We start from the raw sequence: 22,755 nt of genomic DNA, 5'->3' as shown, positions 1-22,755 counted from the left end.
GACTCATTGGGGCCGCTCTGATTCATTTAAAATTGTCCACATTTAGGAGTTAAAATTTGGATGATTACTTCAGTACCTTCCTTGCGGGATCACAATAGAGTGGTGCAGGGATGTTAACCCAGGAAGTTAGCATTGCACTGGTTCCCTCAACAAAAATCCAATGGGATTTTTCCATTGGATTTTGGATTATTGCAAATAGCTGTTTATGATACTACATATCTTATCTTGCTGAAGGGGATACATACTCTGCCAATAAAAACGTCCACCTATTGAGATCTGTGGGACACTGGCGGGGCAGAGGACATCGACAAAACCACAACCTTTAGATTACTTTGAGGTTACTCAAGAAAGCGCACACACTCTTTCACAACACGTCTTTAATGTAGACCAGATGTCTTTGGCTAAGTTTGTCCTTAGAAGAACGTTCTGAGAGTAAATCTGACACCACGAAGTGCCACTCCTATCGGCTTTAAAGGGGAACTTTAAAGGTCTTAAACCACACCTCTGTGAAAATGAACATTTTTGCCGCTGAAGACGAGGCGTTTCTGATCTCGGTCTGTTTGTGTTCGTCACGGGTGAGAAATTCCTTCCTCAGACAGGAGAGTAAATCCTCCATCACAGACCAAGAGCATGCGCCAGAAGAGACACTTACTTTTTCATGTCTATATACACGCAGAGACACATGAACCCTCATACATGTGTTGAGAAGTGCAAGCATGAACGCAAATAAAAACACACATGCACACAAAAAGTATAATTCTGAGACACACGAGCATAAAAACACAAACACACAATGATTTGTGCATAAAACACAAAACATTTGATTATACACACAATCGTCGAAAACCTGGACACAAACAGCCTATCAGCATACTGACATGATCACAACACAAAAAGCATAAAAAGACACAAATTCTTGCCGACACAAGAGCACATGCACTTTTTTATATGCACACAGACGCACAAATACTCAGAGATGTGCACAACCACAAACCACATTCATCAGTGGTGCAGCACACACACACACGCACGCACGCACGCACGCACACACACACACACACACACACACACACACACACACACACACACACATATGTACTGTACCGTCCCAGGGTCCCTAAATTGACTCTAAGAACATGAAGCCTTTTCTAATGAGTTTCTGTACTGTGGTCCTCATCCTTTCTGTAGAAAAGAGTCTGGAGAGGATCCAGCGTTCCCAGTAGGTGTGCCATCATAAGAGGAACACACACACACATGCACACAGAAACATACAGAGAAAAGTCAGTCCTTCATTCTTCAACAAGAGGGTTCCTAAAAAGTCAGGGGACAGCCTCATTGAAGCAGTCAAAGTCAAGCGCAAGCCATTAACATGTCAAGACTAATTGGACCTCTCTCTCTCTCTCTTTCTCTCTCTCTCTCTTTCTCTTTCTCTTTCTCTCTCTCTCTCTCTCTCTCTCTTTTTCTGGTGCCTGTCTCTGTGTCTTCTCAGTGCAGGGAAGTGCTAGCATGGCATTAGACTCCTACACTCGTGTTATACACTGTAGATATAATACTATATAATATAAATGTGTACGATGTTTAAGTCTATGCCTTTTTGCTTAAATATACGTTTTGTTTGATTGCCTGTATGTTTGGGTGCTTTAGTCATTCCTTGGGTACGCAACATCTTAAAGAGGTTGTTATTGTAAACCCTGAGATTTGGCATCCAGCCTCATTTACTATAAGAAGCTCCAGTCCTGCTTATGTAAACTGAATTTCTAAAAATAAAAAGGAACAAAGAGTTGTTTAACTGACATATGCTGATATGGGTCACAGGTAATGTTGGTACTTAGTTCTACTTGATTTTCATATGTATCCCCGTAGCTTGATTTCTTGCAGTTTGCACTTTGTAATAAAGATCTATTCTAATGCAACACCTTATCATACCCAGCTGGCACCCTTGCTTTGAAAAGTTGTAAACATGCAGAGCTACACACATTCAGCTCAGCTTCAAGCCAAATAACTTCATGAGGTGCAATTAAGTGGAACACTGTGTAAATAACTCAAATAAAATCAGCAAGCCTCAGTGATGCAGCTCTCCATTAAAAGCTATACAGTGATTTATTTATTTTTATCTGGTGGAGAGGGGGGGTTTTAAGCTTCAGGGATTTCAAGAGCATGATAGCAGGCGCCGAAATTAGTGTTTTTTTGTTTTATTAGCAGACTTATTAAGTAACAACAGATTCCAAAGACTGAGCTCAAGTCTGTTAAACACACACGTCTAGTGCTGTCCAACTGTGTTGGGTGGGGCGACAACTTGAAACAGAGGAATTGAACAGTTGATAGAAATGTGAGGAAAACAATGAAGAATCAATGTTTGTAAAGTCATAACCTGCTACGTTTCATGCTGTTCAGTGTAGCCGCATGACACAGTAAGACAAAATAGTGATCACGGTACCTTGAAATGTAAAATAAAAAATCTTGTTTTTAGTTACTGTTGATTTTTAATTACCTATATATTTGTATTTTGCATGTTAAGACGAGAGTATTTTAACCGCTATGTTTGTTTCTTGTGTCACCGTGTCAAATAAACCCTCAACTGCTTTCTTTTTATACTTGTTACAGTTATATGTACTTTGTGGTGGCTGTAAAGCAGTTTAGTTAGGTGATAAGACTCTGCAGCAGAAGATCTAGTGCTGCTCCGAGTAGGAAAGTAAACAAGTCAGGGAGGGAGACAATATGTTCAAAGTATTCTGTAAGTCAGAAGACCTAAACTTTAATTGCAGATATTTTCTCATACAGTTTATCATTTGGGGATATTTACTGATAGGTAAGCATTTTGTGTTTACTAAGATTACTGATGTAAACAAATCTCTCACAGCATAGATAACCTTAATAACTTACTATTTATGATTTGCAGTGTCTGTACAGGTTTTAAAAGACCATTGAGTCAATCAATTAAGAATGCTGGTTCAAATCCTGTGTTTTCATTTTTGGTGTCAGATCTTTGTTTTATTAATAGTAAATTGTACTTTGAAATCAATCGGTATAAAAAAATTAAATTAAGAAATGATCTTGATAATATGCAGTAGATAGTATGCGTTTATAGCATTTATTAATCTAAATGCAGGTAAGAGGGACTTAGAACTTTGGTTTGAAAGATGAAAGTCAGTTGACCCATTCATTTAAATCCCTGCAACGTCACTCCAGGAAACACAGACACCCCACCAAGAAAACAGGTTATATTGTATATACACACACACACACACACTTCATTCAGCCTCTCACAGCAAGAGCCTCACTTTGATGTCTGCCACATCAGACAGGGTCCATGCTTAGAAATCAAACAAAAGCCCCACCGCCGCCACCGCTGCCACTTCATTTGGACATTCCTGCAGCTGAGTTACACACACAACCTCTCCCAGAGATACACTTCAACATGACTGCAGTAGTGTAGCGACATTATTGTTTAACCCTCCATAAAATGACAAAATAAACAAAAAGATTACTCTTCTTCCTCCACAACATCTGCCTCGTTGAATTTGCAGTTTAAACATTTCAGCCAGTTTTTACAAACTAAAATTCAACAGCTCTGTTTGGAAATTATATTTATATTACATCTATTGTATTTCTGTGGTTCAACGGTGATATTTACTGTATGTAGCCACGGCTGCAGAACCGGGCGATGACAGAGCATTAACCCATGACAGCAGTTATGTATGAGTGTATGAGCCTCTCTACATGAACCCGTGCCAAACATGTGGTCTACATGTGGTAATGGCACCAGTCCCAGAGAATCACAACAGAATAGCTTTAATCAGTTTTCTTCAGCTGGAGCCATATTGCAGAGAATAGCTTCAAACATTAATGCATCACTGTCGAATGAACTGTAATACGTGTTTATATTAGCTGAAAACCAAAGAGATCATATTTGCAATGACAGATTGTCTGCGACACCAGTGGTTTACCATGGCCATATTTCCCATAAAACCTGTCTTCGCCCTCCTCCCCTTCGGTGCCTTTTTCTTGACTGAAGAGGTTGGCAAGTTACTTTTTCATTAGCCTTCTTCTCATTCCACCATCTACAGAACCAACAGCTCAAATTCAAAAGTTCAGGAGAGTGGGTTAGACAAAATATTTTGCTTTTCCCTTCTTAATAAATGTAAAATAGCAGCAAATATCTGGTGCATATAGTGGAGCTTTTATCAGCCAATGAGCGAGATGTTTTTCTTTAGAAGTTGGTGGGTACCAGAGCAAACAGAGCTAAAAGAGGGAGAACATTAGATTTTCATTCATCAGAAAAGAAACACAACTCCAAATGAATGATACTATTGCTCCATGTCTGCCGGATGTAAAAATTGGAATCTGTTTTATAACATGATCACCGTATCAACTTAAATATGTCAGTGTTGACTTTACAACCCCTAAGTGGCCAAAAAAAGTTTGAATCACTTACAATGTTTTGTATGAAAAAGTATTGTGCAATAACGTCACGCATGCAAATCAGCCAATGACGTTAACTATCCATTTGATAACGACTATTCCAGCAGACTTAAATTTCATTGAAGATAATACATATATTAATATTGACTTTTAGTGGAATCATGATAATTAATGATTGCTAGCAAAATGTAATTAAAAACTAACTAAATTAGTCATTTAGGTTTTTGTGATCGATTTGAGCCATAGACCCCATTCTTTATTTTTCTGTTCTTCCTTTGCTGTATCACAGTCTTATTTACTGCAGCGTTAATCCAATTTATTCCTCATCTCACACACATTTGTTCTTTAGACCAGTTGATGGTAATTGAGCTGAACTCCGGATATGAATCTAGCCTTTTGCAGCCATCCATTTAAAACGACATAATAGCTGCATGCCTTTTGATGTGATCTCAAGGAAAGCAGGTTGTTGCCTGTCGGATTTCAAAGATCCTGTAATTTCATTCTCATTCACTGCTGGAGGACTTTCAGGTCTGCAGTTCACAAAAAGACTCTTTCTTCTTTATTTCCTTCCCTCCTTGCCGCTGGCATCCCCTCAAAGTGAAGTGGGATGTTGGTCGGATTCTGTCTGGTTGAAGGTGACTGGTATCGCTGTGTGTCACACACACTTACACGCAAACACGTGAAAACACTGACAGATGTGGTGTCCATGTCTGACTTTCTTATTTATTATCATTATTAGAGGGATATTAAAAATGGTTGCCAAAAAAAAGAGATGTTGTACGTCCATTACAAATAGAACTTGCGTAGATAGAGCATTGGTAGCAGACACATATGGTAAATTGGCTATTTTTAACTGAGTACCAGCTGTTTTAATATTTCTCCAGGTTGCTATTTTTTCTCATCCTCCTTCCAGGTCAGATCACATTCAGCTCTGGCGGATTAGTTATGAAACCTGCACTAAACTGGATTTGTGTTTTAGAGTTACATTACATAGTCTGCGAATGTTTTATTTTACAGCGACAAGTAAAGTTGTTCAAGCCCAGGTATAACATCCATGGACGAATATGCAATCCACGATACCTGTTCTGTGCCAACGATCAGTGCCAATACAGGAAGTCGTTTATGTAGCAAAGCTAAAAGTGGGGGTGTAGCCTTGCTGCGCCCAACTCATGTCCACGCAATAACATGTGACATGTCTAAATTGCATTTCAGATACAACCAAGCACAAGTTCCCAGCCCCTAAGCCCCTAACTTCCTGCTTTGTTCAGAAGGGTCATTCCAGGTACTCCACAAACCAGACCCAACTCACAAGAATGTTTGCTCTGGCTTTTTGAATGTTTCTGTGTTTGGATTGGATAACTGGAAGATCACGGCATGTTTGTAGAAGCTTTATTCCAACAAGATGTTCTGGTTAAAGTCGAGTCAAAAACTCTATTTAACTTGCTTATCCTTTGAGATAAATGTCTGTCTGGAGGTCAATATCAAAGGAAGAGGAGGCCGGTAGAGGCTCTGAAGGTGTCTCACAAATCTATTAGCCAAGTCTGGCTCTTTCATGGAGGTCCAGTGATGAAAGACCTGTGTGCAAGTAATGGGTTTTGCTCATTTATGCTTCTCCATTGTGGTGTTTTCAGGGGTTTAACCACAAATTGTACAGCGTAGGGGTTAATTTATAGTTGAGCATTCTAGATGATAGATAAAAGGACACATATAATCAAAGTAATCGTGTGTACGTTCTTTCATTCATTTTGTGAGCCACAGTTGTGGTGAGGTCAAGGTTTGTACTGAAAACATTTCTAGATCACAAAATACAAAAGAAGAAGAATAGCAATCTTTCAAACATTTCATCTTCTCTTCTATGTTGTCAAACACTACAAGAAGATCTAACTGAACAGTCAAAGGGTGGTCTCTAAAAAGCACTGACGTTTTTCAGGAGGTCCTCGAAAAGTCTGATTTGTGTCCGATTCTACAATGCAACAATCAAGCCCGACGTGTTTTGTCATTCAAGAGATTTCTTCTTTGCTAACGGTACAATGAACTCTGAAACAAAGAAACAACATTTACATTTGCATACTTGGCCATGCTGCTCGTGCAGAGTATGCATTGACAGTCTGTTTGAGGAGGGTGCAAACATGAGTAGAGACAATTCTGTCTGTTTTTAATGGTCGTTTTTAGCTGTTTTCAGCCAGAAAGAAAATGGGCTCTGTATACTGAAACTTAATAAAACAAAGTTATGCAAATAAAAGTAATCGTTCAATTTACAAAGCTAGTTTTTTTTGTTCTGTTCAAAAAAAATGTTTTTACAGTCATAATATTCCATGGACATGTTCCACACATGTGCAGTCCTGGACCCTCACAGACATGAATAGATGCTTCAATTTAAGTCATCCAAACCCAGCCCTTGCAGCTATTTGAACTGTACCCCTCCAGTTTTCTGTGGAGGGATTCTTCTTGTAGTTTGGGATATATTTGCAATCATTGCTGATGTAGGCGTCTCTAGCCAACTGTCATATTACAGTCTATGATATCAGTCTACACAAAAAACCCTGACTTGACACTTCTGTTCGTAATGGCCAGCTCCCTTTAAAGCCAAATGATGCTGCTTTCTGTACTTGGCAACACACACGCAGGTAAACACGTGCTTCTATTAGGTAGCTTTAAAAAGCCTGTGAGAGCTGAAAAGGGAGATTAGTAACCATGGGTGCAGGGCCTGGCGGCAGAGAACTGCAGGACGTTTGACTTGTACAACATTTTTTAAGCGACACAGGGATCACAAAAGACTTGTAATTGAAAGGGACAGACCGGGTTAAGAGTGTAGTTATTTACACACACACACAAACAATCCTCACACATCTCCTGTCCTTTCTGAAACTAATAAGGAACCAGTGAGAACATGTACAGATCCCAACAACATTCATACCGATGATGAATGACCTAGTAATCATACTAGATTAAAAGAAACCTTGATGATCCTATCAAAGAAACACAGGATGAATATTAAGCATATGGCGTTTATGAGGCATAAAACAATAGGAAATGAACACAAGAGAATGTCAACTTAAAGACATACCGTCAACTCAGAAATATAAGCTTGTAAAGTAAGTAACAAAGGCATTGTAATGTTAGGGCACCAGACTTGCAGGAAAATTGTTAAGACAGTATACATGAATCTGTAACAATTATGAAGAAACCAAAAACATTGAACCAAAACCCTCCAATCAGAAAACCAAAGACCTAGAAACAGAAAACAAAATTGTTCAATTAACAACTTCTAGAAATATATTGCGAAGAACAAATACATTTTTGTATCTGTTGGCTTTTCTTTTAGAGAACTTTAAAGTGAACATAGATGTATTGTATGATGCGTGTGTGTATTGTGTTTGACATCAAAGAAATGTGGATTCCGGGGAGAGGAAATATTTCATGGATACTCTTTTATCTGCTGCCTGATAAATGAAGGCACCATGTTGTCTTTGGCTATGCCCACAGAGGAATGCAGCTCTGATAGACTTCCCTCTGTCTACTCTGTCTGCCCTTACCATGACACTGTCCAGCCTTTTCTGTTTGAGTGTGTGTGTGTGTGTGTGTGTGTGTGTGTGTGTGTGTGTGTGTGTTTGTGTGTGTGTGTGTGTGTGTGTGTGTGTTTTACACGTGTTGTGGGGACATTAATCTGTTCACACAGTCACATTGCGCGGGCTTGCCTTCCTTACGGGGACAAAACGCACATCCCCATAGAATTACAAGTATTACATTTCAGGATGAAGACTTGGTTTAAGGTGAGGGCAAGATTAGCTTCAGGTTAAGGTTGGAGTACGGGTTAAGATTAGGCTGGTAGCGGTTCAGGTTAGAGTGAGTCTCCAGGAAATGAATGTATGTCAATGTAATGTCCCGAAAAGTCATCAAAAACATGATTGTGTGTGTGTGACTTTGCAGGGACCATGACTCGGAATTATGTTATGAGGACTCACCTGCATTGTGGTGACCAAAATGTGCCAGGATCTTAGTTATTTGTTTGGGGGTTACTCTTGGCTTTAGATTAGATTTGGGTTGAGGTTCGTGTTGAATGCACTGTAAAGAAGCTAACAAATTAAGACTAAGTCTAGGGAAAGTCCTCACAAGTATAGCAAGATAAGGTTTGTGTACGTGTGAAAGAAAGAGCTACAGAGAGAACATCCAACAGAAAGAGCCTTTGTGCAATAAATAGACAGCCATCCAGATCCCATCTTTCTAAGCTTGCATGAACTGCACATGAAAATATAAACAAGAAACAGAACATTTACATCATGATCTTTTGTCTAACTTTAACCAAGTCATTTTTTTGCCAAAACATAACTTATTGTTTCACAATGGGACATTGTGCGTGTCTGGAAGTGTGATATGATGCTGATGAAACATATTTATGAAACGTATTTTCGGTTCAGAATCCGCAGCGCTCAACATACCTCGTGGTTTGCAGAAACGTTCAATGCCAACATTTATTTTCACAGTTTGGTATACGCATTTACGTACTTCAGTATGAGTTCACTGTAGTATATTGGTCATTTGAAATGATTCATATCTCTCAAGTAAGTGATTACCCTTTTGGCCAGCTTTTGCTCTTTAGGTAATGTTTTGATTGTTTACTGAAAGTGCTAATCATGTTGAATGCAGATAAAACACTGCAAGTAATATGAATCCACTGCTAGCATAGAAGACCATGTGAGGACTGAACAAACAGTTCTCATTTCAACACACACTGAAGTCCAGCTGTCGTGCTGGACCGCTCTCCGAACATTTGGTTCATGAATGTCCTCTACTCCACAGAAGAATCCAAAGACCATGAAGCTGTGAATTTGGGACTAATCTGTTTTGAGTATTGCTGCCATCCATGTGTGTGAAATAAAGAGGAAAGAATAGGAGGTCAATGGAAAAAACAATGACTTGAGATTACTTTCCCATCCTACAGAGCTGAGCTGAGAGGTTTGAAATGGATTTGTCAGACATGTGTATCTTCTTTCAGTTAATTTCTCACCATCTTCGCCTGAAGTCGTATAACACCCGCTCATCTCTCCTGTTGTAACTCAATAGCAGTCTGACATTATGAGGGTCGATGACTGAAAGAGAAGTACAATGACAGCTATTTGGGTTAAATGTCTTTTCCCTACTGTCTTTTTATATATAAATTCATGTATGTTTGTTTTTACTAGTGATTTCAAGAGGTATTCTGGATAAAACTATACATTTTAACCCACTGCAGTTTGATTTACAGTTCAAGACAGTTACCTGCTTCTTTAAACATTTATATTTAATAAATGTCCACTTTGTTAAATGGGTAAAAATATCCTTACACTTGTCCGAAAAAATGACAATTGCTCCGTATCATTATTACTGCTTTAGGAATAATAGTGTGAATAGAAAAGCCTTAAATCTCCATTCTGTTCCCTGACAGTGACCTCTGTGGTCTGGTTGATTGTATATGCAGAGCTCTCCATGTTAACAAAGCTGCAGTTCAACAGACATCAACTAGTGGAGAGTGATTTCTAATGCTGATTGATAATTCCTTTGGGCGGTGTAACCAGAGGAAACAAAGTGAGACATGCGGAGGAAAATCTGTTAAAATGCGTTCTGGCAACCAAGTATGATAATAAGTTTACATGTCTTCACTCTAATACCCCACAGTTGTCCTGAACTGTGAGAACCCCCAACCCCCAAGCAGCCTGTGGTTAAGAAATGTAATTCTGCACCTTCAATTAGAAAAACCACATTGTTCAGTTCCCCTGACAAATTTCAGAAAATTTGGAAACCATTCTTGGATTACGTTAACACTGAGCTCTGTGCCGCTGCTCCACCTGTAACTTTCAAAGTATCCTAACAAGATATCAAACAGAAATTTATCCACGTATGTTTTGTCGCTTTTCGAGAAAATTGTTTTCCAAAGTGTCAACATTTCATAAACTAAATTAAGAAAAACAGATTTTATGCTGACCACGGTAGATGTTTTGTAAATTAAGAAAGAGTTTCAGAAACCCAAAGTGATGCTGTCGCCCTCATCTTCTCCTCATCCTCGTCCTTCTCGTTTTCATCCTTCTTCTTCTTCTTTCTGACCTTCTCATGCCGGGCTCAAACAACACAATATTCGGTCACTGTGTCAGATTAGACGATTGTAGAGTCATGAATTCTTGGTGTGACTCGGAAAGACATGACAAAGTTTACCATCGGGAAGGAAGTGCTAGAAACTGAGTTCAAGGAACAAGAATTAAACTTCAATTGCAGTGTGTATGATGCTGGCTGTCTAGTGTTCAGAAAAATAAAAAATAAAAAATGAAATAAAAACTGAGATATTTCCTCTGTTGCAAATTCCTCCTCACAGCATCAACAACATAATTCCCTCTTTGCTCCGCCATGTTTGCGATTGTACCAGGAAGAGCGCTCTGTGCTCCTATTGGTCAAAGTCGTGGACATGAGGGAACACTTCGCAAAAAAACAAACATGCTAGTCTTTCTGTCGGGACATTTTGTGGTGTCCCAGGTGTACAATGTACTACACGGGACACACACAATCGAATGTCATAATGACGCCCATTATTGTACCTGATCCGGTCGAGACACCCTATGTCTGCAGGTTGAGCTATAAAATTGGGCTGATAAAGTCTGAACTGGGCATAAGGGTTTGCCTTATTACACACACTTGCAGTAATTGTGAGTAGTCAAGTGTCTGCTTGTACGATGTATTTCAGGTAACTGCCGCAGTGCCCAAGTGCCTTTAGGACTGCAAGCATGAGGAGGTTCATTGTGCTTGGTTATTAACGAGGCCCTGCAAATATATAACGTAATGAAGCTCAGATGGTTTGACAGTTTTACTCAATTTCCACAAAAGGATCGAAAAGGTAGGATCAACCATACGGCACTACGGTCTCAATCAAGTGACTGTGAGAAATGTATTCAGTAGCTGAGAGGAGTGAAACAATAAAATAAGCATCGAAAAAGTTATTTCGACTAAGATTGGTCGACTATATATTCTTCTTTTCTTCATTCTGAAGCACCAGTACTGCTGAGAAACTCCATACCAGGTTCTGGTTGATCTATAATTTGTGTGTTCACCAATGCTGACAGACCATCATTTAGCAATTAAGCGCTCTGTGTAGTGGAGAGATTTGGGCTTATTTAGTTTTTCAGGTCATTAGGAATAAACCTAACACACGTAATGAGCGGGGAATTGAGATGGTTTGTTTGCAGCACTGTGGCTTTGCAGCAGTTTTCTTCGCTCTGAGGTTATGCACACGTTTCTTGGTCTTGATACTAGCGCATAAAGCCACACACAAACTTTGATATGGTATGTGATATGGGACTGTTAGGGGCATAACCGTGTCCACGAGCATGTAGCATGTGGGACGGGAATTCTCTGCTTCCCCTCATTTCCAAAGTTATTCCCTTTTTTCTCCATTGGAGGAATTTTGCACACATCGGTCCCCGCTATCCCGCAGAGAGAATGTCGTCATGGCGTAACACTAAGGATCTGGTTTCAAAATATCTCCCAGGCTATCGAGCCGTTACCATGCAACTTGCTCTCAACATAACATGAAACCGAGGAGCTTATTCTTATTAGGCACGGTGGAGAACAGAGGAAAAGAAAAAGAAGAAGTGGCCTTTATGCAACAGCCAAAAACAAGACAAGAAAGCTTCATCAGTTATATGTTGACTGTTGGCAAATGTGAAGTAACAGCTAAATACACTCGTGTGTAATTCAGATGATGTTGTCCTCAAACTCTCCACAAACTCTTATGTTGTCCCTCTTCCTTCATAATTCTGTTTCTTTCAGATTTGTGTGTTTACAATTTGTCATCAAAAAGTTCCTCTAATTCAGTGGTTCCCAAAGTGGGGGTCGCGACCCCTAGGGGGGGCGCGGTGGTACTACAGGGGGGTCGCGGCTTCATCACCAACCCACACACACAGACGCACACATACACCGGTAAAACAATATAAAATAACCGACGTGACATGCACTGTGTTCCAACCACGCCACCAGAGCGGCTCATGTCACAGACCGACTGTGGCAAAACCAGCGAGAGCGAGAGCGAGCCCGAGCGAGAGAGCGCGAACGAGCGAGGGAGAGAGAGAGTGAGGGAGCGCGAACGAGAGAGAGACACACAGCGACACAGAGCGAGAAAGATACGGAGCGACAGAGAAAGATAAAGATAAGAGAAGGAAGTATGTACAAAGATGGACAGATTTGTGACTGGTCTAAAGCGCAAAAATATTTTATACAGTTCATGCATTATAATGCAATTCATTAAAAACCAAGACAAATTTGGGGTCGGGTTGCGGGGGGGGGGGGGGTCGTCCAATGTTCCTATATCATCAAAGGGGGTCTTGACAGAAAAAGTTTGGGAACCACTGCTCTAATTGAATGTATATTTAAGGTTAAGTTATGTTATTACACGTTATAACAAATAGATGATGAGACAAAAAACAAAATGCACTTTCTTGTCATTTTAATGGATAGGCAAGGTCAACAAATAAATTAGTACTCAGACCCTTTACTTAAGTAAAAGTAGCAGTACTACAATGTAAAAATACTCCAGTACAAGTAAAGGTTTGTTCTGGTTGGGCCTCCTCCAAAGGGTTCAAAAGATACATTTTTTATGCTTTAATCCTCACTCTTTTTTAAATAATAAACAATATTTAATCTTCAACAATGTGTTGTATTTAACAAGCTCATCATATCTTGTCTAAAGTAACTAGGAAGTATAGTTGTCAGACAAATTTAGTAGAGTAAAATGTACAATATTTCCCTATGGAGTTTAAACTGGTGTAAAAGTACCTAAAAATTGTACTTAAGTAGTTCTCGAGTAAAATGCGCTTATCGTAGTTACTTTCCATCATTAGGAATCTATACGTCATATCTTTAAAAAACACTCTGGGCTAATGCTCTCCCTCCTGCAAGTATTGGACGGACATCAACATGAAGAGGCCAACTTAAACATCGGTCAAAATGAAGACAGAATTTCAACAATATGCCGTCAGTAGACACAGAGAACCTCACAGTGAGCCAACTCTAGAAACTACTTTTGAAGTCATCAAAATATTGAGGTCTAATTTAACAAAACAATACATTTAGCAAGAATAGATAATCAAAATTAGAGCAAGCGACTTAGTCAACATCTGCTCTGCATTTAAGTGCTGGCTGGGTCTAAGCTGACAGTAGTGATTGATAGTAAATGATAGTCGTTTTCGGGACTGAGGGATCATTGAATCAACACCAAAAACAAATCTCTCACTCTCTTTTCTTTCTCTTTCTCTCCCCAGTCTCTCATTCCCAGGTGTCTTCTAAGCGGCAGGAGGTGCTTATGGAGAACGTGACCCGGATGTCTGAGCGCTCTCGGCTCCTCCAGCCGACCCTGGGCGAGGCGTCCACTCAGGCCGACCTGCTGGAGAACATCTGGAAAATGGAGAATCTCTTCCAGAACCACAGCGACTGGCTGCAGAGGCTGGAGATCCTCATCAAGGTACGACAGAAGACTGTCAAAAAGCAAAACAAGAGCTTCTACAAAGCAGGGTTTTAGACCTGGGAAGTGTTCCAGGACATGAATATAGTTTGATGATGACGGAGTATTCAGTGACAGTAAAGGAGATACGTATAGAGTTTTAGATTAATACTCAACAATCAGTGTTTTTCACTGGGATTTTCAAGTGCTTATGTTTGTTGGGAACCTAGAGGAGCGTGTTTGGGTTATCAGCATCTAAGAAACTAAATTCTTGACATCAATAGAATTATTAATGTCAGTAACAATTATTAATGATTATTAATAATAACGGGGCACCACCCTGCGAACAGGGACCAATAACCAAACAATAAAACTAAGTCTCATAATTAGCGTTCACTCATAATGTCAATAGTCTGAGTACTATTACACATTCAGAGTGAAAGTGAAGGTTTAAGTTCGAGCACAGGCCACTACATCCAGTTATTATTACACACATATGCACAAGTAATCACAGACGACTGCTCTTTAAAATATAACAGAGTTTATTAAATCAAAATAATAAATGATCAAATCAAGTACTATCAAAATCAACAAACACTATCATCACAATTATGTATCTAATACCTAAAGTCAAATGAATAAAGTGGGGTAAGGATATGTATATAGATATATGTACAGGTGTGAGTGTGTGTGTGTGGAAACAAAGGGGGGGGGGCCTACTCAAACAGTGATGGTACGTAACCTAAAAAGGGGCGTGTGAGCCTACAAGCAAAGATGGCGGAGTCTATTGACCCGCGACAAGATAGCTGAGAGGTGGCTACGTGTAACCACGTGGGACGGCGCACAATGTGGGTTGGGACAATAGATTACGCGACCACGTGTCTGAGAGGTTCACCCAAAATCAGTGAATCTAACTATGTGTGTGCGGGTTAGTGGGACGAGAGAGAGAGAGGGAGAGAGAGCTCTGAGCGCGGTGCTCAGCGCTGCAGTGAGAATGTGAGGAACAGCTGATCACTCGTAAACTCTGCGGTCGGATTCTGAACCGACCGGTCACGCTTGTACGGTGATAGTTGCGGTTCTAGATCTCACTCACAGAGCCGATTTAAAGAAGAGAGAATAAAACCAAACAAAACAAAATAATCCCCAAAACAAAACACATCTTTATCACTGCGGTGAGATGCGAGTATTGCTCTCTTATCACCCCGAAACTCGGTCGGCGAGACGAGGCTTCGCCACCGTGGTTTTGGTCTTTGAAGTGATAAAATCACAACCTCCACATCCACTAGCAGCGACGGATCTAATGCAAACAGTTACGGAAGGAAATACACAATATAACGGGACTCCGTGGTCCGCGATGCTTGCGCAATAACACGTTATAACACGACAGTAACTTAACGTAACAAGACACAGGAATAACAACGACATAACGAATAGGCTAAATTAAGCTAATGCTATGCTAAGCTAAGCTAGGCCCAGATACCAGTAACTCTTACTTGTAGACGCTTCGTTCGGTAGGGTACGTTTCCCGTGGTGGGGATCACTCAGTCCTCGAGTAGCCGCTGGCTCTCGGTGGCGCGGCCTCGGGGCTGGCTGGCGCAGACTCGGCCTCCTCGCTGCAGAGAGGGGCTTTTTAACTTCGGCTGAGGGACGAGGTTTGGGTCGTCCTTCCCGGAAATCTTCGGCGAGGAAAGATTGTTACCTTCTGCCGGCGGTGTGTACACAAAAAGGGTGGGAGAACGGGGCATAGGAGTTATCCGTTCTCGCACTACAGGATCCAAAACTCAAAATAAAACACAGTCTGTTCGACCAGCGAATGTTACATGTGACCTGATAGGATTTGATGAGGCCGCGGTTCCTCGTGGATCTTCTTGTCCCCTGGACGAGTCCGGGGTGAAGAGAGCCTTGTGGATCTCCTTACACCAGCGGTGTCTGGACGGAAGAGAAAGAATTCTAGCTGTGCTCAGGCTTATAAACCAGGTGGCACAACCAGTGGGGGGCCCTTTCTTGGCCAATGAGGGACCAGCATCAGGTTTCTGCTGTGCTGGGAGGTGTAGTCATTCATCTTGGAGTTTTCCATCAGACGTTGTATGACAGGAAGGAGCATGGGTGCTTCTAGACTAGGGCCAGATCCCAACATGTTTATAAGTGACACTTTTGATGAATTACTTTAGTTTAATAGTTTTAAGTTATTTCACCCACAGAGCCTGGAGGTGGAGCTGAGGAGCAGCCAGGCTCACTCCCTTCAGTCAGAGGGCTACCTGGTGCAGCTGGACGACAGGTTGTCCTCCCTAAGCAGCTCCACCGGCAGGAACCTGACGGGCTTGAGTGCAGAGGTGTCCCGAGCCTCCACCTGGCTCCAGGACCAGGACCTCCTGTTCAGGTACACATTTATTTTACAGTAAAAATCCTCATTTCCAAAGCGTGGAAGTGTAATTCCATCACAACAGAGACTCTGTATGATATAATAAATTGAATTAGAGGAATAAAGTTCTATTTGTTTCTGTTGTTTTATCTGTCAGGGAAACCTCAGGACAGGTGAGCAGGCTGACAGAGAAACTGGACGAGGTCAATTGGACGGTGGGAGCTGTCAATCACACCTTCAGCAACGACATCAGTATTCACCACCTGAAGATACAAGACTTGCAGGTTCATCACAGTATTCTCAAAAATGTCCTATCAATTTAACGACGTTTTGAAAGCTCAAAGTCAACGTTTATAAGATACACGACTGACATAATACGTATCTAACTAGGAAATCTGACTGCAGCAAAGTGTGGAACTACTGCAGCTGTTGACACTCCCTCTGCCTGTACTCCTGCTGCTCAGATCCAGATCAGCAACATAACAGAGGACACCAGCAGTTTATGGGTGACCCACGTCCACACGGAGGCTCAGCTGAGGAACGAGATGGAAATCCTCAACACAATCACAGAGGACCTCCGCCTGAAGGACTGGGAGCACTCCCTGACCATGAAGAACCTCACCATATTTGAAGGTCAGCAAAGAAACATTTTTGCTGCCCTGAATGCAAAAGAGCCCCTTTTTAAAACTTGTGTTGAACCAAGAAAGGGGACCAAAGGGGACAATTCAATTCTTCATTTTGGCCCAAGAGTGACTCCAGAAAGGCACTTGAGAAGTCCAAGTGCCCCTGTCATTGGCCCAAATGTTCCCCCTAAGTGCATTTGTGGTTAGCTTTAGTACTCCTGTCCAGTAAGCTCTAATTATGTGATGTGCAGGTCAAAAGCCGTCAAAATGTCCAAGTTTGAACTGGGCTAAATTGATTTGAGAAAAGAAGTCTGATCATGACAAAAATGAGACTTCATGGATAACATGCATGTGTGCAAAATACCAACATTAAGGACAAAGAATCTTTCATTTAATTTAGTGAAATATACAAAACAAGACATCTACACAGTTTTGTTTGCAACGTTACACGAGTAGGAATACATGAGAACTTGAGAATTTAAAACTCTTAGTGTTAGGAATCCCTCTAGAATCCCTTTGCGCTCCAAAAAGATTGTTTACACTAGTGGGTCTGAGCCAATGGATGTTTGCGTCGTGATTGGATGCAAGTGACCGTAGCATGCTAACATGATTTTACACCGTGGGATTACCACCCCGGGGTATTGAGCAACTCTGAATGTTCTTCCTCAAATCTCTCCAGATCTGATTAGTCCCGACGTGGTACGACTCTAGCTGCCAGGGCACAAAATGACTTCCCCGGTTTGTTAAAATCAGAATACGTATGCTATGACGTAATCAGGGGACGCGGCCCGAGCTGATTGATGGCAACTCAAACCGAACAAGACCCCTGAACTCGCGTCTGCGTCACATGTGGGTGGGATGCCGTTTCTCCTGGGCCTGGAAACAATTGTGGGATAAATTTAAACTCGACTACGTCCAGATCACTCACTCACTCAACCACTCAGCTCTGTCATTAGTTTTAGCTCCGCAGCCCATTTGTTTGTTGTTAGCTTGCAGGTACCTTAGCCAAGAAATGTTTTACATTTCAATGTTTATACTCCTCTGTTGTGTTCCCTTGTCGTGCCTCCTTTTCTCCGTCCTCTTCTCCCTTTTCTTCTTGTTCAGTTCATCTGCCTTTAATTCCTCTGTGACTCACGCAGGGATGTTCTTGCCACACATGTTGTATTAATGATCAAGACACATGAGAAGCTGTTTTAAAATGTTGCCTGGAGTCTTTTACCTCTCCAGGTGGTAAATGATTGTACAACATGGTATCTTTCACAGTAACATGCGCCCACTAAGAGAAAATGTATCAGGCGATTTTGATTACAACTTAAATATCGTATTGTATCATATTGTATTTTTTTTTAATTTATTATACTATATTGATCTCTTTATTAAGGGGGAAATTTGTCTCTGCATTTGACCCATCCCTGTATATAGGGAGCAGTGGGCTGCCAATGACAGGCGCCCGTGGAGCCTGGGGTTCAGTGTATTGCTCAGGTACACTTTGACACGTGACACGTCCCAGTCGAGGATCGAACCGTTGCCAGACAACCCTCTTAACCCAGTGAGCCACAGTCACCCCAAAATGGGGTGACCGTGGGGTATGGGGTATGGGGTAAATGGGGTATGGGATTATCCTCAATTAGTGTTTTATCAGGGACTTAACATTTGGATTTTCAAAGGTCAATGCCAGTATTTTGGGGATTTGTGTTGTGGGTCAAATAGTCTTTACTTCTCAAAACAGGTTTCGGGAGTCAGGGGATCCATCAGAATATCAGGCAAACAATTCAGGCAAGGATGAGGCAAAAAACGAGGTTAAGAAAAACAGGCAGAGATCACAATAAAACAGGAACATGAACACAAGGAAATCGCTGGAACGCTTGACACAGAGGACTGTGACGGACCGGCACAGAGAAACTGGGAACACAGGGATTAAATACACTGGGGAGGCCTGCGTGGGTAATTAGACACAGGTGGATCCAACCGGGGGCATATAAACATGGTTGTAAACTTGCATTCAAACTACTTAAAAAGAAATTGCAAATGCATTTAACACATGTGTTAGACCTCAAGGATACACACAGTACAGTTTCACAACTATCTTTAAATTTGACAGCAGTATATCTGTATGTGTGTGTGTGTGTGTGTGTGTGTGTGTGTGTGTGTGTGTGTGTGTGTGTGTGTGTGTGTGTGTGTGTGTGTGTGTGTGTGTGTGTGTGTGTGTGCACGTGTGTGTGTTAGACAGAGAGTGGGAGACATTGTGTATTCACATGCATTTGAGTTCCGTCTATTTGTGTTTGGAGATATTTGCTGACGTTTATGAATAGGCCCACACGCTGTTATGTAAAGACACCAACAAGAAATGGGTCCTTTGTTAGTTCCTGTTTGATCTTTTGCTCCAATGGTGAGGATAAAACTCTCGCATTGCCAACAATAATAAGAAAATACCATCTTTTGGACTACAGTGCGTTAGCTAGAGTTAATCAAAACAGTAAAAGACAGATAAACAGATGTGAATGAAACTTGCAATGAAGCTCAGTAAAACTGAGGGGAGCTACAATTCAGGTGATGATTCTCTGTGTTCGTTACTATAAGCGACCCCTTTCACATTGAAACTATAACAACACACTAGTATAATGAAAAATATCTATTATAGCTGCTTTAAACTTCCAAACCTGTACTTTGGCTGTTGCTTATGTAGCCGAGTTCCCAGGGGGCTTTAAGTTTATTCTTATGGTGACCTATATTTGAAAACAAATGTATCATATGAGACTACTCAGTTACATAATTACTGGATAGGTCTTTTCTCTCAAGCTAATTCACAGTTGTTTCTCCAAGTTTTGCCATAAAATGACACAACTTCATACATAAGTGTTATTGAAATCCAGATTACCATGTCACAGGGTTTTCCCACAGCAGTGGTGACATGTACAGTACATATTTGGATGGATGCTGAGTTAGTCATATGTTATGACTCGCTTTGAGCGGAGCTGAGGCCTGGAAACGTTTACAGCCCTCTGTGTCGTCTGATGACCATGAATGAACATTTTGAGTGGTTTTCTTTACTCGTGAAGAGTTACTTAGCTCAGTTGAGGCTGGCCTGCACAAACTCACATTCAACTCACATCATTACTTATTTATTTATTTTGTTGCTTTTTATTTGTAACAATTTTAATGTATGTTACCAATATATATCTCTTACTATGTCGACCCATTGCACAGGCTGAGAGGCTCCTTCTTCTACAGGTTTTTAGTATTTGGGTTTTATTTGAAGGCAACCAGGAGAAGTTCTAATCCAAGATACAATATTTTACTATAATGTCTCTAAGGGTAAATAGGTAAATATATATCTTCTTATATATCGTCTCTGAGTAACAGTATCTGTAAAGCCAAGGCACTTTGTGGACTAAATCGCTCAGAACAAATCACTTTCAAACACAACCCAGTTGTCTCAGATTAGGGACATATACATTGAACATTTTAGCCTCATTTTGATCACAGTTTTGTCCATCTGTTCTTTGTTAAAATGACTGTATCCTCAACAGAATCCCCGATAATGCCTTGGGTCGTTCGTCACCGTGAGGGATTTCGCAACACGCTCCTTATCTCCCCTTACATTTAACATACATATTGTCCCATCACAGCTTTTTGTGGTCTCTGCTGAGACCTTCTGTCTCCAAAAAAAGACAAGCTCACTGCTCTGCTGCTCCATCCTGCAATAGATGTGTAGCACAGACTGGATGTTTGATGGAGGCACCTGAACTCCTGTTGTATTCTTGGACTCGGTGCTGTCAGATGTTTTCAGGGTGATCCTGAAGGGGCCGCTGAGCTTGTTATTGTAGCAACACTGGCATCTGAACGAACACACTCTGAGAGCCAGGAGATTAATAATGTGAAGCTCTACTAAAACAAACTATTAACAAGGACATCATTTCTACACGACCACCAGGGTGAACTGTACCAAAGTTTAGGCATGCAGACACAAACTTTAAAAAGCTCAGTGAGTCCAGCTTTATCTCACTGCTGTTGAACAGAAACGTTGGGGTTTAACTCTTAAGATTTGATATATTTATTCATATCCAACATCACAATAAAAACTAATTTAGAGGAGAAAAGGGAAAACTTCAGTATCTCTATCAGTGGAAAAATGGAACCAGGCATCTTCATGCTATATGAAGAGTCAAGGGTTCACAAAAGTCACTAGGATTAATCTTCTGGGGGCTGTGAACAAAATTTAATTTCTTGCCCCAGCAGGTTTTCCATTATCCAGTGAAATATCTATTAGATGACTAAAACATAATTTTGTATAAATATTCACGTTTCCCTATGATGAAATCTGTGTATAGAATGGCCTATATAGTGAAATTCATTGGTGTTGGCTAAACCCAAGAAAGATAATTAAATAAAAACAGTAGACAGAAAGGCTGACTCCTGGCCAAAATAATTATAAACACTCAGTACAAACACTCGGACGATTAAGCCCTTTTCTACCCAGTCATTTGCTACATTTTGACTGACGCAACTGACTAAAACTGCAACATCTGTTGTTCGTGTTATATTGTGGACTGCTGACCGTTCATGGGTCCGTGAGGTACTGTGAAAGTGTGCAGAAGTCCAAGAACTGTAGCAGATTAAGTCTTCCCAAAACTGACAAGAAACTGCGACGGTTAACTCAGGTCAGATCAGGTCTTCAGGTCAAATCTGCACAAAGGATTTCAAAAGGAAGATGGTCCCGACAGAAACTCTACAGAAACAATGGAAGGGGAATGTTTGCCATTTTTTCTTTAAAACAAAACTTTTTAAATCAACAATTAATCGAAATAGCCAATTGTTTTCTCTGTTGATACAGAATATCCATGCAAGGATAGAAATGAGAGAACACACACATTCACACCCAGCGTCACCTCTTAATGTGACCTTTTAGCAGGCTCCTGACCTGCGGTCACCAGTTAAGTGTGTCCAGTTGTGAAGCTGCTCGAGGCAGCAGCAGGCAGATCTGTATCTCAACGCCGGCAGTTTATCGGCACCAGAAACTTGCAAATGAAGAACATTAGAGGCTCTGAAGGATCAGAACCCCTGGACAATAACAAGCCCTGAATTTCTAAGCATTCCCACAAGCTGTGTTTTGGTCCACCTTGTTAAACATGTGGCTCCCATTGTGGCCAGGCCCCTCTCTCTCTCTCTCTCTCTCTCTCTCTCTCTCTCTCTCTCTCTCACTGTATGTGTGTGTCTCTCTTGCCCTCTTTCAATCACTATTTGGCTTTTTTTTCACTCACTTTCTCCAAGTAAAACAACATTTTTGGATTGAATCCTTAAACTACTTGTAAGACCCAGTTTGGCCTACATTTTGGCTGCTCTGTGTGTGTGTGTGTGTGTGTGTGCGTGTACGTGCGTACGTGCGTACGTGCGTGCGTGTAGCTACTATGATGAATGAGGAATAGGACTGAGGTTTCCTGACATTGATAAAATCATTATATGGTCTCATGTTTTCCCTTTTCAAGTGATAATCTACACGATTCCTGATTGATTTTGGCAAAACCTTTGATGATAAGCGATCCAACATGCAGTTATTAAGTGTTATTGAGTGTCTCTTATATTTGTGTTATATTTGTGTTAGTATTTGCATTGTTTGCGTGGTATTACCAACTCATAGTGTAATCAATTGTGAGCTTAATTGTGTTACTTTTTGCAGGACCTCCGGGGCCAAAGGGAGAGAAGGGTGATACTGGACCACTGGGGCCCCCTGGGGCTCCTGGGTTGACAGGTCTGCGAGGTGGGTACAACCAGACAACCATTCCTCAGTTTTTTAATTGCATACAAATGGCCGAAGACCTATTCAAGGAATAGTTTGAGATTTTTGGAAATACTTTGTTTCTAGCCGAGTTAGATGAGACGATCGATAC

General features: G+C 41.0%; 1 protein-coding gene across 1 annotated transcript in view; it reads left to right on the top strand.

Annotated features, from left to right (window-relative positions):
* scara5 (scavenger receptor class A, member 5 (putative)) overlaps positions 1-22,755 on the top strand; it is a 57,665-nt gene that overhangs the window by 12,243 nt on the left and 22,667 nt on the right. Inside the window, exons 3-7 of the mRNA XM_076084623.1 lie at positions 13,704-13,903; positions 16,084-16,262; positions 16,402-16,528; positions 16,709-16,877; positions 22,545-22,625. Of these exons, the coding sequence (XP_075940738.1) occupies positions 13,704-13,903; positions 16,084-16,262; positions 16,402-16,528; positions 16,709-16,877; positions 22,545-22,625 (756 nt within the window). The remainder of the gene's footprint in view (positions 1-13,703; positions 13,904-16,083; positions 16,263-16,401; positions 16,529-16,708; positions 16,878-22,544; positions 22,626-22,755) is intronic.

The sequence above is a fragment of the Anarhichas minor genome, unplaced genomic scaffold (assembly GCF_050575085.1).
Source record: "Anarhichas minor isolate MPS153535 unplaced genomic scaffold, ASM5057508v1 ptg000136l, whole genome shotgun sequence".
Taxonomy (NCBI): Eukaryota; Metazoa; Chordata; class Actinopteri; order Perciformes; family Anarhichadidae; genus Anarhichas; species Anarhichas minor.
The sequence above is the reverse complement of the archived record's forward strand: the minus strand, read 5'-3'. Positions and strand labels throughout refer to the sequence as shown.